Source organism: Urocitellus parryii, chromosome 4, assembly GCF_045843805.1.
Source record: "Urocitellus parryii isolate mUroPar1 chromosome 4, mUroPar1.hap1, whole genome shotgun sequence".
Lineage (NCBI taxonomy): Eukaryota > Metazoa > Chordata > Mammalia > Rodentia > Sciuridae > Urocitellus > Urocitellus parryii.
Window position 1 is genome coordinate 46,804,518 of NC_135534.1, and position 16,917 is coordinate 46,821,434.

The 16,917-nt window shown below is 36.5% G+C and overlaps 1 protein-coding gene across 1 annotated transcript in view; it reads right to left on the bottom strand.

The window, feature by feature from the left end:
* Positions 1 to 16,095, bottom strand: part of Nucb2 (nucleobindin 2) — a 37,333-nt gene extending 21,238 nt beyond the window's left edge. Inside the window, exons 1-2 of the mRNA XM_026398985.2 lie at positions 16,008 to 16,095; positions 10,673 to 10,819 (exon numbers count right to left, since the gene is read on the bottom strand). Coding sequence (XP_026254770.1) covers positions 10,673 to 10,678 — 6 coding nt within the window. The 5' untranslated portion in view covers positions 10,679 to 10,819; positions 16,008 to 16,095. The remainder of the gene's footprint in view (positions 1 to 10,672; positions 10,820 to 16,007) is intronic.
* Between the last annotated feature and the right edge of the window lie 822 nt (positions 16,096 to 16,917).

A 16,917-nucleotide genomic window follows, 5' to 3' on the forward strand; every position in this document is an offset into this window, starting at 1 on the left:
GGGGTGTAGCTCAGTGGTAAAGCATCCCTGGGTTCAATCCTCAGTATCAAAAAGAAAAGAAAAGAATAAATAACCTCATTTTCATACTGCACCCTAGATGGTACTCACTAAATACACTGAGGGAAAGTGACTCATTTTACAAATGAAGAAATTAATAATCAGATTGCCTTTATAGTACATTGTCTTTTCATTAACAAAACCATTAAGACTCACATTTCAGCAATTTCTATAGCAATTTTTAGCATCTGTATTGAGATAAACTTCACATGGCACAAAATTCGCAGAATTTGTCTAATCTATGAAGATGCTACTCAGAGTTTAGTTCTCCAGCCTCTCAGATCAGAAGCCCCCTGGAGCTGACTGTCAGGAATACCAATTCTCAGGCTCTACCCAAAGCCTCAGGGATGGGGCTCAGGAATCTTCCAACAAATTTTCCAGTGATTCCTATGTATAGTGAAGCTTAGGATTTATCTTCTCTAGGACACTGGTTCCTCAAGCTTGACTGTTGTAAGTAAACGTTTTTCATGATGAATGACTGGCTCCATGATGCTAAATAGGTTTTCATTTTTGTAAAACTTACAGAGCTTAGAATGGTTTATTTGTGGCATAGACTATCCACTATGAATCACCTCCTCTTCCCCAGAAGTATTTTTTATGCCAATAAAGGTTTATTTCTCATTCATGCTTTATTTCCACATACATAGGTGTGTATTTTGGTTTTGGTGTTTTTGAGATATAACTCATAGACCATGAAATTTACCCTTTTAAGTGATACAACTCAGGCTTTCTTTTTTTTTTTTCAGTGTATTTACAAGGATATGCGGCCATTGTTACTAATTTTCAAACATTTCATCACCCCCCAAAAGAAAACCTATACTCAATAAGAATCACTCCCAATTCCCTTTCCCCCTACTCCCTGGGTAACTACTAATCTACTATTTTATTTTTGGTACTAGGGATTGAACTCAGGAGCACTCAACCACTGAGCCATATCCCCAGCCCTATTTTGTATTTTATTTAGAGACAGGATCTCACTGAGTTGCTTAGCACCTTGCTTTTGCTGAGGCTAGCTTTGAACTTGTGATCTCCTGTCTCATAATCTATTTTCTGTGTATGTATATTTGCCTATTCTGGACATTTCATATAAATGGAATTGTACAATACATAGCCTTTTGTGTCTGGCATTTGGCATTTAGCAGTATGCTTTCAGGGTTCAAGCATCCTGTAACATGTATCAGGACTTCATCCCTTTTTAGAGCTCAACAGATATTCCATGGTATGGATATACCACAATTGTTTATCCATTCATCAGTTGATGGACATTTAAGTTGTTTCTACTTTCAGGATGTTTTAAAATAATTCCTCAGTGAACATTAGTGTTCAAGCTATTATATTAGTATGTTTTCAATTCTTTTGATTATATACCTTTAGGAATAGAATTGCTGGATAAATTTCATAACTCTGTGTGTTTAACTTTTTGAGGACCTGCCAACTGTTTTCCAAAGTGGATGTACTATTTTACATTCCCATCAGTAATATAAGAGGGTTCTGATTTTTCCACATCCTCCCATCTGTTGTTGTCCCTTTTGCTTTTTCTCACTCTTCTGCCACATCTACCATAAATAAGAAGACAAGTCAAGAGAGAAATGTGCTTGTATATATAACTATGTATGTCTCCTGGCAATATCTCAAAGTGACAAAACAAAGAATCTCTCTAATCGAAAACACTGACAGAATTTATGATTCATAAACACTGATTGATCCCCATGTTTATTATAAGTAACAGTAACAACCATCTATTTAGTGTTTCCTATGTACCAAGAAGGACAATTAAACATTTTTTTATATTAACTCATTTAAGTCTTATGACAACACTGTAAAATAAATATTATCACCCCCATTTTAAAGTAAAAGAAACCTTACTGCTTAAAAAGCTTGATCTAAATCAGAGCAGTTAGTCATAGAGACAATTTAAACTTGAGAGTGACTAATGCCAAAGCCAAAGTCTACTTTTAAGCCTCGGTTCTCAAAGTGTGGGGTTCCCAGGCCAGTACCACCAGTATCACCTGGGAAATTGCTAGAAATGCAAACTCTCAAGGATTACTCCAGACCCAAATCAGAGACTCTAGGCTGTAGGCCCCACAATCTGTCTTTTAACAAGCCTGTAGATGATTATAATGCCTGCTAAAGTTTCACAAGTACTGCCCTATAACATACTGCCTTCCCTCTTTCTAATACTTATAGACCTTACTTATAATGAGAGACAAGGAGAATACTTATGTCAAAAAGAAATGTTGGACCCTTAAGGAATTGGAAATGTCTGATGTGTGTGTGTGTGTGTGTGTGTGTGTGTGTGTGTGTGTGTGTGTTTTCAACAGGGATTAAACCCAGGGCCTCTAGGTATAGTAGGCAAGTGCTCTACCACTGAGTTACATCCCCATACCTTTTTATTTCTTATTTTGCTGCAGGGTGTAAGTTACCCAGGATAACCTCAAACTTGTGATCCTCCTGTCTTAGCCTCCAGAGTAGCTGGGACTATAGATATGTACCACCACAGTCAGCAGAAAATTACTTTTATACCTAACAATAAGGCAGAATTAAGTTTTATTATGTACTTTCTAATTCTAGCTGCATGGCTTATTTGCTATGTCAATACAGGTGAGTCAATTGACTTTCTCCACTTCAGTTTTCTCATTTTAAAAAGAAAGAATTTGTTAAATTAGAGAATTTCACTTAACCTCAGTATTTGTTAAGTGCTTAAATTCTAGTACCTATTTTCTTAAGTATAGATCTTTTCTATTACGTATTCAGAAATACTAATAAAGTACTAATAAAGTTGCTTATATTCACACCAATTATTTTATTTTTTAAAGAGAGAGAGAGAGAGAGAGAGAGAGAATTTTTTTAATATTTATTTTTTAGTTTTCGGCAGACACAACATCTTTGTTTGTATGTGGTGAAGATCTAACCCAGGCCGCACGCATGCCAGGCAAGCGCGCTACTGCTTGAGCCACATCCCCAGCCCAATAATTTTAAATTATTAATTTGTAAGATCAATAAATGCCTTTAAACTAAACATTCGCAAATTTAAAATACATAGGCAAAGTAAGAAACAGATGTGGGAGTTGAGATGGGAACATTAATTGTAACATAACAAAAATCAACTTTCAAGGAAAATTCCTTTGGGGATACAATGACAAAAAGAAGTAAAGCCAAGAAAGTTTCACCCTTTGGAAACAGGTTGTGAAACATTATACCCTCTCATCAAACTTAGACCTTCTTGGTGAAGTAGAAACAAAGCTTAGGTTTAGAGGTTGTCAGACTTGCATTGAATTGGTACTGCTATTTCAAAATCAAAGGCTATTTCATATTTTGATAATTTCAGGACAAAAGACTGATTTTAAAGGAGAAAACTGTTTGTTTTAAAGTCAAATACAACAGAATAAATAACAAATACAGCCAAGAGCAAGAAGACACATATTATATGACTCAATTGGTATGAAATGCCCAAAATAGGTAAGTTCATAGAGGAAGAAATTAGATTACTGATTTCTTAGAACTATTGGTAGGAAAGGGGGAAATAAGAAATAAATGCTAATGGATACAGGATTTCTTTTGGGGGGGGTGATGAAAATGTTCTAAAATTAGATAGGAGATGGTTGAAAAACCCTACAATTTTCCTAAAAGCAAGGGAATTGTATGAATTATATTCCAACTTTAAAAAAAAGGAATAAATGGTGATTCCACTTGACTCAGCTATCCCTCTCCTCAGACAATACCCAAAGGACTTAAAAACAGCATACTACAGGGACACAGCCACATCAATGTTTATAGCAGCACAATTCACAATAGCTAAACTGCAGAGCCAACCTAGATGCCCTTCAGTGGATGAATGGATTTTAAAAAATGTGGTATATATACACAATGGAATTTTACTCAGCAATAAAATAAAATAAAATAGTGGCATTTGCAGGTAAATGGATGGCGCTAGAGAAGACAATGCTAAGTGAAGTTAGCCAATCCCCAAAAAAACAAATGCCGAATGTTTTCTCTGATATAAGGAGGCTGACTCTTAGTAGTGTAGGGAGGGGGAACATGGGAGGAATAGATGAATTCTAGATAGGGAAGAAGGGGAGAGGGGAGGGAGGGATAGGGAGAAGGCAGGGGATTAGCAAGGATGGTGGAATGTGATGGACATCATTATCCAAAGTACATGTAGGAAGACACGAACTGGGTGTCAACCTACTTTATATACAAACAGAGATATGAAAAATTGTGGTACATATGTGTATTAAGAATTGTAATGCATGGGGCTGGGGATGTGGCTCAAGCAGTAGAGCGCTCGCCTGGCATGCGTGCGGCCCGGGTTCGATCCTTAGCACCACATACAAAACAAAGATGTTGTATCCGCTGAAAACTAAAAAATAAATATTAAAAAAAAAATTCTCTCTCTCTCTTAAAAAGAAAAAAAGAATTGTAATGCAAAAAAAAAAGTACATGTATAAAGGCATGAATTGGCATGAACATACTCTATATACAAAGATACAAAAAATTGTGCTCTATTTGTATAATAAGAATTGTAATGCATTCCGCTGTTGTGTATTTAAAAAGGTAAAAAATAAAAAGTAAAAAAAAAATGAATTTAAAAAATAGAGCAAAAATTTCAAGCTGAAAAAATTTTAATGTGAAGATCAAAAAATACAATTCATGCTTCACAATCATTTAATTTTTTCTATATTCTTAATGATTTTTGTCTCCTTGTTTCACCATTACTAGACAAATATGTGAAAATCTTACATTATTATTTTGGACTTTTCTGTTTTTCCTTATGATTTTGTCAATTTTATTTAAATATTAGATATATATAAATGTAAGACTTTCTAGCCTTAGATTTAATGTTTTATCACATGTGAGTGGCCTTCATATCCCAACTTGCCTTAAGGTCTGTATTAGTTGTTACTAATATAGTGAAACCAGTTTTTCTTTTGAATACTGTGTGAATATATATATACATGTACATATGTACACATGCAAACATACACACATATACTAAGGTGACAATCTCTGCCTTCTAAGTGGAGTATTTTCTCTGTTTACATTTAATTAAATTACTTATTCTGTGCTTAATCCATCCTAAAATGCACAATTTCTCATTTTAACATTTCAGGAATCAGGGAGTACCTTTCAATGACTGGAACATTAAAATTGTGATTGAAGCTGGGCACAGTGGCATATGCCTATAATCACAGGCATTTGGGTGGCTGAGTCAGGAGAATTACAAGTTCGAAGCTAGCCCAGGCAAATTAGTAAGACCTGTCTCAAAATAAAATTTAAAAAGATGTGGGGATATAGCTCAGTTGTTGAGGCTTCCCTTGTACACACTAAGCCCTGGGTACCATCCCCAATACTTCAAACAACAACAAAAAATAAAATTTTATTTGGTCAAGTACCAACAACAATATGCATTACATATGCATAAATTTTTTATCAAATTTATTCTTACTGTCCTAACTTCAGAATTTCTGCATTATCAGTAGTTCCTTATTATCACTTTAAATATCTTCCCAAGAAGATTAAACTATAATTTGATATTAAAATGAAAAGTTATTTTGTAAGTTCAGAAATGAAGCACTCAAATTGGTGAAGGAAATATTTGATGTTAGAATAATAATTTTATTTTTTCTCATAAAGGAAGAAGTAAATGCTTTACTAAACTCTAGACAGAAAGATACCCAAAGTAGGACTGAGGATATAGTTCAGGTGGTAGAATGCTTGCCTCACATACACAAGGCCCTAGGTTCAGTCCCTAGCACAACACACACACACACACACACACACAAAAAAAAAAGATACACAAAGTAGATGATGCCATGTTACATTTTGTTAGAGCAACAGAATTACCTATTAGCAGCCAAACAATGCAAAGGCAGCCAACAGAAACTGACAATGCCTCCAAAAAAATTTCAAGGAACATGAACTTGATTTGACCAATTTATAAAACATTAAGGCAAATGTCAATTTGTCAAAAATTTCCTAATAGTACTAAGCAAAAGCTGCAGAACTTCCAACAACATGTAATTTAACTAGGGAGAAAGCTGAGTTGAGTCAATAGGAAATGTCGACAAAATTCTGATGCTATTTTAGAATACTTCAAAATAATACACTAATGCTAAAGCTACAAAAGAGATTGATATAAGAGAATGGGTTATAAAACAGCTATCACTGTAATGCATCATAAATACCTATGGCCAAAAGTCGCTGCTATGTTAAAGTTTAAACTGCAAAATAATTTCCCAACAATGTTATTACATACATTTTAAAAAAAGAAAAAACCAGGTATGGTGGCACACACCTGTAATACCAGGTACTTGGGAGGCTGAGACAGGAAGATCTCAAGCTCAAGACCAGCCTCAATAACTTAGCAAGACTCTGTCTCAAAATAAAATAAAACAAAACTCTGGGAATGTAGTTTAATGATAAAGTATCCCAGGGTTCAATCCCTAGGGATTAAAAAAAAAAAGTAAAATAAAACTTTTTCAGTAAGCATATTGTAAGTAATAAAGCACAATGTCATAGTTTGGCAGGATTTTTTTCTATAGCATACGATGGTATATCTTAATATCAATGAGGTCTTAGAATCAATGAAATACAGGTATTCTATCTTATATTCAAAATCTACCATCTTCTTTAGCGCTTTCTATTTATCCTGTCTCTTTAATATTTATTTTTTATTGTCTCATCTTTTCTTTTTTCTTTTTTTTCGATTAAAGGAGAATGTTTTAAATATACTTTTTCCTTCTACTAGTTTTAATCTTTCAGTGTTTATTCTAGACATAATAAGGATAATTAACTTAAACCTTTACTCTATTTCTTAATAAAGTCTCTTCAAATGTCACCTGCTGTCATAACAAAAGAAACAGAAAGTGTTGAAGTACATTAGGTAGAAAAGTAATGACAAAAATCTCTTTAGGGGTTGGGGGCTTGCCTAGCATGTGTGAAGCACTGGGTTCAATTCTCAGCACCACATATAAATAAATAGACAAAATAAAGGTCTGTCAACAACTAAAAATATATTTTAAAAAATCTCTTTAAATACCAACATAATGCCAAAGGTGTCAGAAACAGGGTTACATGTCATCTTTATGAACTGGAAAAGACAAAAATATCCATACAAAAAAAGGAGAAATGAGTGATAAAGAGAAACAATGGGAAGAAGTGGGACTAACCTACTTTTCTTCCATTTTCCAATCATTAAGACTGGCCTTCTTCTCCTATCTTTTATCACCCTGTGTTTCCATAAGACTCAGACTTCAAGAGGAGACACTGAGCTAAACTAGGCTGAAACAGTAGACTGACTAATCCAAATATGGATAGGCTGGTTATTTCCTCTCTAAAGTAGGATGATGTGAGATTCTAAATCAAGAGATCAATTCATTGAAGAACATCTTAGAAGATGGAAAGATCCCCCATGCTCTTGGATAGGCAGAGTTAATATTGTCAAAATGGCCATACTACCAAAACTGTTATACAGATTTAATGCAATTCCTATTAAAATCCCAATGATATTCTTCATAGAACTAGAAAAAGCAATCATGAAATTTATTTGGAGAAATAAGATACCAGAATAGCCAAAGCAATTCTTAGCAAGAAAAGTAAAGCAGGAGGCATCACAATACCAGACCTTCCACTATACTACAGAGCAATAGTAACAAAAACAGCATGGTATTGGCACCAAAATAGATATGTAGACCAATGAATGGCACAGAAGAGAAGACACAGAGACCAACCAACATAAACACAGTTTTCTCATACTAGACAAAGGTGCCAAAAACATACATTGGAGAAAGGATAGCCTCTTCAACAATGATGCTTGGAAAACTGGAAATCCATATGTAGCAATATGAAATTAAACCTCTATCTCTCACCATGCACAAAACTCAACTCAAAGTGGATCAAGGACCTAGGAATTAGACCAGAGACCCTGCACCTAATAGAAGGAAAAAGTAGACCCAAATCTTCTTTGGGCCCTGACTTCCTTAACAAGACTCCTAAAGCACAAGGAATAAAATCAAGAATCAATAAATGGGATGGATTCAAATTAAAAAGCTTCTTCTTGGGCTAAAGTTGTGGCTCAGAAGTAGAACGTTCATGTGGCATGTGTGAGGCACTGGATTCAATCCTCAGCAACACTTAAAGTAAAATAAAGACATATATTTAAACAAAAAGCTTCTTCTCAGCAACAGACACAATCATTGAAGTAAAGAGAGAGCCTACAGTATGGGAGCAAATTTTTACCACATGCACATCAGATAGAGCACTAATCTCTCTCTCTCTCTCTCTCTCTCTCTCTATATATATATATATATATAAAGTTCTTTATATATAAAGAACTCAAAAAACTTAATACAAAAAAAAAAACAAATAATCCAACTAATAAATGGGCTAAGGAACAGACACTTCTTAGAAAAAGATATACATGTAATCAACAAATACATGAAAAAGTGTTCAACATCTTTAGTAATTAGAGAAATGCAAATTAACACTACTCTAAGATTCATCTTACCCCAGTCAGAATGGCAGTTATCAAGAATACAAGCAATAATAGGTGTTGGAGAGGATGTAGGGGAAAAGGTACACTCATACATTGCTGGTGAAACTGCAAATTGGTGCAAACACTTTTGAAAGCAGTGTGGAGATTCCTCAGAAAACTTTGAATGAAACCACGATTTGACCCAGCTATCCTACTCCTCGGTTTATACTCAAAGGACTTAAAATCAGCATACTATAGTAACATAGTCACATCAGTGTTTATAGCAGCTGAATTCATAGGAGCTAAACTGTGGAACCAACCTAGATGCTCATCAATAGATGAATGGATAAAAAAACTGTGGTATATATACACAATGGAATATTACTCAGCCTTAAAAGAGAATAAAATTGTGGTATTTGCAGGTAAATGGATGGAGCTGGAGAATATTATGCTAAGCAAAGTAAGTCAACCTCAAAAAAACTAAAGGCCTGGGGCTGGGTTTGTGGCTCAGCGGTAGAGTGCTCGCCTAGCATGCACAAGGCACTGCGTTCGATTCTCAGCACCACATAAATATAAAATAAAGATACTGTACCAAATGTTTTCTCTGATTAGTAGATGCTGATCTATGATGAGGGGGTGGGGGGTGAGCATGGGAAGAATGGAGGATCTTTGGATTGGGCAAAGGGAAGGATGGAGTGGGATTAGGAGGGTAGGAAAGATGGTATAATGAGATGGACATCAGGGCTAGGGATGTGGCTCAAGCGGTAGCGCGCTCGCCTGGCATGTGTGTGGCCCGGGTTCGATCCTCAGCACCACATACAAAGATGTTGTGTCCGCCGAAAACTAAAAAATAAATATTAAATATCTCTCTCTCTCTCTCTCTCTCTCTCTCTCTCTCTCTCTCTCTCTAAAAAAAAAAAATTGGCTTGATTCTCAGGGGGCTGGGGATGTGGCTCAAACGGTAGCGAGCTCGCCTGGTGTGCATGCGGCCCGGGTTCGATCCTCAGCACCACATACAAAACAAAGATGTTGTGTCCGCCGAAAACTAAAAAATAAATATTAAAAAAAAAAAGAGATGGACATCATTACCCTAGATACATGTATGATTGCATTAATGGTGCATCTTTACAAGGTGTACAACTAGAGAATTGAAATGTTATGCTCCATTTGTGTATGATGAATTGAAATGTATTTTGCTGTCATGTACAACTAAGTAGGACAAAAAAAAATAAGTAAGTATATTTAAAAATTTTAAAAGAGATCATTTCAAGATAGCATGGAATCAATGATCCCAAAGGCATCAGAGCCTCAGGCATAATTACAAAGTTATTATGAGTTCTTAATCTTCTCCTAGTATCCAATAGATACAAAACAATTTCCCTACCTATCCAGGTCCTAAAAGGACAAATCAAAACTCCCATTCATAAACAGAGGCAGATTTCTTAGCTATAGATTCACTCCAGTAGTTAACCAGATTAAGTTTATTTGAGAGGGAGGGGTGGGAGATCCCTGTTTTAATTGTGGGGCAAGATATCCTGGAAGGGGTTAAAAAGAATGGTCATAGGTAAGTAAGTGAAAAGAAAACAAAAGAGTTGAGGATGTAGCTTAATGGTAGGGCACTTGCTTAGCATGGACAGAGCCCTGGGTTCAATCCCTGGCAACACCAAAAACAAAAAAATAGAAAAGCTGGAACTAATCTCTCTCTTTCCTTGAAAAATCTCTGTTCCTTCCTCATGTATACTTTTCTCCCTTCCTCAGCTTTCTTGCAGCCTGAGCTTTGTTCAGGAAGTCTCCTGAAAGAGAGAAGAGACATCCTTCATTACCTTTGCCTTGCTGCCTGTATCTTGGCTGTGATGGTCAGAGGCTGGTAGCTATCTTAGACTGTGAAAAACAGAGTCACAATTTAGGGAAAGCAGATCAAAGAATTGGTAGGAGATTAGGTCTCTTATGACTTAATAAAGTCATTATGCCTGTCCTAGACTGTCTACTTCAAGAATTATTTCAAATGAGAAAAAAAAAAACATTGTGGGTTTAACTACCAGGAAGCCTATTTGGGGTTTTGTCCTATCTGTGTTTTATTATTGTTGGTAGTGGTGGTAGTTTTTGTTTGCCAACAAAGGCAAGTCTTAACTGAGCACTTACCTTCATACAGCTAAACAATTTTTATGTCCCTTTTACAGATGAGGCAACTGAGATCCAGAAAGGTAAGATGTTTAATATCAAGTTAGTGAAGAGGTGGATCTTGGCTCCTGGCCCAAATTTTTTTCATTAAAAACTGAATCTTAGGTTCTAAATGAGAAAAAAAAAGACAAATTAAATATAATCATAAATTTAACCATATTATAGTGGTGGTAAAGGCAAATGACAGCATATAAATTTGTCACAGCATGAAAAGAAAACGTACCAAATTTTCATGATGTGAAGGAGACTAAATTATATCATATTCCAGTAGGGAAGGGAGATACATTAAAATAAACAGAATCAAAGACCATTTGATTTGCTGTGCCCATATTTTACTATATTGCTCCTCTTTTTTATTGATTTTATTATTTTTTTCAACAGTGGAATGCATTACAATTCTTATTACACATATAGAGCACAATTTTTTGTATCTCTGTATATAAAGTATGTTCATGACAATTTATGGCATTATACATGTACTTTGGGTTTTTTTGCATTACAGTTCTCAATACACATATGTACCACAATTTTTCATATCTCTGTTTGTATATTATAAGGTATGTTGACACCCAATTCAAGTCTTCATACATGTACTTTGTATAATGATGACCATCACATTCCACCATCCTTGCTAATCCCCTGCCCCCTCTCTTTCCCTCCCACCCCTCTTCCCTATCTAGAATTAATCTATTGCTCCTCTTTTAAATAACTAAGAGGAATTCAGATTAAGCTTTTAATTTTCTCAGCAATAACACTTTAAGATATAAGGTAACTTCTGTTAAATACTTAACTGGAATCTTCCTTTACTTTTACAATACTTTAAAATAACTAACCTTGATCCCAGTCTACCACAGTAATGAGACAATAAAATTCTAACTCTTTTTTGAAACCCTACTACATAATACAAGACAGCTTGTGTGCAAACTCATTGGTGAACATGATCAATTATTTCTAAGTGGTCTGTAAAGAAAACAAGCAAATAACAATAGTTTCAAATTTGAACAACACATATATTTCTTTTTTACATGGCAATTTAATATGAAACCATCTATGATAATATGCATAATGTATTTTGTAAAGGTATATGCCTTTTCTAATACAGCATGATAAAAAAAATAAACAAAAAAACAACAACAGATTGAATCCTAACCTCTCCCATTTATTTGTGAGATACTTGTTTTAAGTGCTAGGGATTGAGCCCTAGGCCTTACACATGAGCTCTACTACTGAGCTACATCTCCAACCCTCTTTTGGTCTTCTGAGTCTTGATATTCCTATCTATGAAACTGAACTGATACTTCTTTACAGGTTTATTGATGAGGTGGAAATAAGAAAGAACATAAAATAACCAGTATAGTATATGACAATAGTATATGCTCAATAAATATTAATGCCCTTATTGTCTTGAAAATGAAATATACGTATATATGAAAATCTGTTCTGAAAATACCCAAATTATAGAATTTAAAAGGCAATATCAGTTTGACAATCATAAAACATTTTTGAAATGCCTCATTAGAGCTTTTCTCTGAGCATTGCTATAACCAAAGCTCCAATGCAGCTACAAAGCCAATAGAAGGAACACATCCAACAAGAATGGAACAGTCTCTTCCTCCAAGCCATTAAAATCAAGCTGGAATGAGAGGCCTAGGTTTTTGTTTTTGTTTTTTTCCAAAGGCACTGCCCTGAGCCAGGAAACCAGGGTTGCTGCTTTTTAATGTGTCAGTTCTGACAGTAAAAAGGGGTGGAGTGAGGAAAACTAAACGGTGTCTGAGTTTCTCCATGCCAGCAGTGACAATATAACCTGTTGCTCACCTCCATTTCCCACTTTGAAAATGAGAGTCAGATAGAAAGTGTGATTCGAAATAAAATATCAGGTGTATGACCAGCTGAGCTGGACTTCAGCCCCTTCCTTGATGGAGACATCAGTATAGATCTTAGTGTTTCTGATGTCCATATCTGTTAAAAGGACATCAATCAAGGAAACTATCATATATCTCCTTTTTTTTCCAATCTTAGCAATGGTTTACAGTATTCTTAGAAATAAGTTTATGAATATATACTGTTGATATCAGTATCACTTAATTAACACTTAATAAATCACTTAATTTTTTAAATTACAATGTCCTCAACATTTACATATACTGTACTTCAGATAACTAAAATACAATATCAAAAAGCTCTGCCAAAAAATGAAGGCATGGAAGTGCTATCTCAATTTCCATTAAGTTGTTTGCAAATTTTAGAATAAGAGAATTCTGAGTCCAGAAATGTTTTCAGAAGTAATCCAGTTCACTTTCCACCTTTATAAAAGGTTATAAAAGCACAACGAAGTTAACTGACTTGCCTAAGATAATCTAGCAGAACAAGGACTGGAATCTGGCCAAGAAATTCTTAAGTAGACTTTTCACCATATTGTATATTTCAATAACTTTTAGATTGAAAATTATCAAAGTGATTGATAATTTTTCTTGAGTAAGTTATTTTAACTTATTTAGAGCCTGTTTTTTAAAGTCTATAAACTGATTTCACATATTAAACATAAAAAAGCAAATTTTTCTTTTTCTAAACTGTAAACTATATTGAAAAAGTTATTTGTCTATTATATTTATTCACAATACTTAAAAAATTATCCACTTTAAAGATTATTTTCAATATATTCCAAAATCTTACACTTGATTCTTCCAGCCACCTACTCAAAAGGGTGTTTTATACACCCCAGCCATCAAAAGGATCCTTAGAATTAACTTTAAACAGAGACATGAGATGGGAGGGAAAGGGAGAGAAAAGGGAAATTGCATGGAAATGAAGGGAGACCCTCATTGCTATACAAAATTACATATAAGAGGTTGTGAGGGGAATGGGAAAATAAACAAGGAGAGAAATGAATTACAGTAGATGGGGTAGAGAGAGAAGATGTGAGGGAAGGGGAGGGGGGATAGTAGAAAATAGGAAAGGTAGCAGAATACAACAATTACTAATAGGGCATTATGTAAAAATGTGGATGTGTAACCGATGTGATTCTGCAATCTGCATTTGGGGTAAAATTGGGAGTTCATAACCCACTTCAATCTAATGTATGAAATATGATATGTCAAGAGCTTTGTAATGTTGTGAACAACCAATTAAAAAAAAGATTTAAAAAAAGGATCCTTAGAAATTGGAACACAGTTTAATATGTATTTAATATATATTATTTTAAATTATACAAAATTAATTTAGTATATCTACAGAGATATACTTCATATACTAAAACAAAAAGATAACTGAATTGCTCATGTTGCTGATACCCTATATTAATGCCCATAATTAAAAGCTAGTATTTTGCAAATTACCCTAATTGCCTTAATTATGATTTCTTCTTTTTTAAAATATTTATTTTTTAGCTTTAGGTGGACACAATATCTTTATTTTACATTTATGTGGTGCTGAGGATTAAACCCAGTGCCTTGTGAATGCTAGGCGAGCACTCTACCACTGAGCCACAACCCAGCCCCCTTAATTGTGATTTCATTTCAAATGGTATTTACTGAGCAAAAAACAACTCACAAAAGGCATGCTGAGAAAATGTGTAAAATGTGTCATATAAATAATTAGCATCTTGGGAAAGCAGAGAAAGATAAACACACCCTTAGAAGATGGGTAAAATCAGGATAGCAGAAGAACAGCACGAGTAACCACAAGGAGACAGAAATTATTCACGTTAGGAATGTGAACCAGATTGGAGAGAATTTAAAGATCAAGATGAGAAAAAGAAGTTTCCATGTTCACCATAATAAAAAGAATAATATTACTTGAGGTTTTACTTCTATTTTCTAAATGATTTAATTTTTTACCCTATTAACTAAGGAGCATCTGTTGAAACATTAATTTGTCTAATGTTTGTTAAACTTGTTCAAATTTTATAAAACAAGAACTCACACTTGGCTTAAATCAGGATGAATCCTGATGCAATTTCTATGACAGACAAAAATGCAAGAATTTGGATATTAACAGAGTCTAATTATTTAATGGAATCCACCATGGAATACCTTAAGAAACAAATAATTTAAATAGGTAGTAAAAGATAGGTTATTGGAGCAAAATACCACTAGTCTCATACAGCTTTTAGCCAATCTTTTCAAGCAACTGTCAATTTTTTTTTTTTTTTTTTTACTTTCCTATAGGGAAAACCAAGAGTCTCCTTCAAACAAAACTATTAGAAATATGTGCATTTAGGGCTGGGGTTGTAGCTCAGTGGTAGAGTGCTTGCCTCTCAGGTGTAAGGCCCTGGGTTCGATCCTCAGCTCCACATAAAAATAAATAAACAAAATAAAGATATTGTGTCCAACTATAACTAAAAAACTTAAAAAAATAAAAAGACAGCATTAAAAAAAAAGAAAAGAAAAAGAAATATGTGCATTTAACCGACACCTGACCCCTGTCTTTTTTTTAAGCCAGGTAAAATTTGGTTTAGTGTCCATATTCATCCATGGATTTAACAGAGCCTTAATAAAAGGCTTTAGATGGTAGCACCAATTCGATTGTCAAAAGGTACATTATCCAGTGTAGTAGTTTAGTGAACACAGAATCTCAAGAGGTTGTCTCCCAAAAATTAGACTAAAGATCCATGTTCGTTCTCATTTTCTCCCCCTCCACCTCTTCTGACACTGTAAAATAATTGCCAAGACCGCTGCCAGCACCAACCACAATAACCACATTTGCTCACTGAGTTAATATTTAGCAGGTGCAACAAGGAAGTACCATCCTTCTCATCCCCTAAAACTGAAAGGGATCACCTCGAACCTAAGTTGTCTTTTAAAAGGAAAAACAAAAACGATAGTACGACTGGCAGGAACTTTCTCCTGAGTGTAAGAGCTTAACAGAACCGGCAGAAAAACGGGGTTCACAGGCCTACCTTTGCTCCACGGCGAATCGTGTGGTGAGCGTCAGCCTGGAATTGGTAGATATACCCTTCCTCACCAATGGGCATCTCCCTCGCCCACTGAAGCGCCAAGACTGCGCCGGACCCCGCCCGAGTCTCGGTCCTGCATCTACCCTCTCTGGCTCTCGAGGAGAGTCCGCCTCCCACATCGACCCCAGAGAAAGCTCGGGTGCTCTGCAGCGAGTGAAGCGGAGGAGGAGACCCCGAGTCTCAAGCTCAAGTTGGGGGCTCCCTCCCCACCTGTGCCCGCCCACTGTACGGGCCCCGCCATGCTCACTGCTTTGGCAGGGCAAAAAACCAGAGTCTTATCTCAGGACTCGCCCCAGCCTCCCGACGTACTAATCCGCATCCACCTCCAGCCACCGGCCTTACCTTGCGGGTTGCCGGCGAGGAAGGCTCCGCTTGCTGAATGGGTTGGAACAGACTCTCTCCAGCCCCTGGCCCACTGCTTTGCTCCGTCCCTCCACCTACCGCGCGCGCCCGCCTCCTCACTGCCATGGCGACAGCTCCCGCCCCCACCGCCGCTGATTGGTCCTGCTTGGGATCGCGGAGGGCGCCGATTGGCTGGGATTGGATCCAGGCCAAGCCAGCGAGGCCGGAGGCGGGAGGTGTGGAGCGCGTAGCGAAGGAGCCTGAGGTAGGCTGAGCCAAGAGGGACGTGGCGCTCTGCTTCGCTGGGCTGGAAGGCCGCGCCTCTTCCTTCCCAGCTTTCTTGGAGAAGCCTGTGGAGCAGGACTTGGGCGGGTGTCCTGTCCGAGAAATCCAACACAACCCTAGGGATAGCCTCCTTCTTGACCACTGGTCTGCCCCTCAGCACCCATACTGGTCGCCCATACTGTCAAGCCCTTCTCAACCACAGGCCTCTCGTTGGGAAGGTGGGGGTTCCCAAACCTCCTTTTAGCAAAAATCCTCCTCAAATTTGTAACCGCGCCCCACTCTCGTTCTGCTGATCTCTGGGTCACTGTGGCCTGACTGCATTTACCCCACCTTCTCGCACATCCATCTGTAGATATGCCTTTCTCTACATCCTCCACCGTAGAACCAAGGCATCTCCAAATCTCTTATTTTAAAGATGGGGAAACAGTATCAAAAATGTGTGTGAGCCGGGCGTCGTGGCGAACGCCTGCAATCCCAGCGGTTTGGGAGGCTGAGGCAGGAGGATTTGAGTTCAAAGCCAGCCCCAGCAATTTAGCGAGGCACTTAGCAACTCAGCAAGACCCAGTCTCAATAAAATATAAAAAAAGGGGCTGGGGATGTGGCTCAGTGATTGAGCATCCCTTGG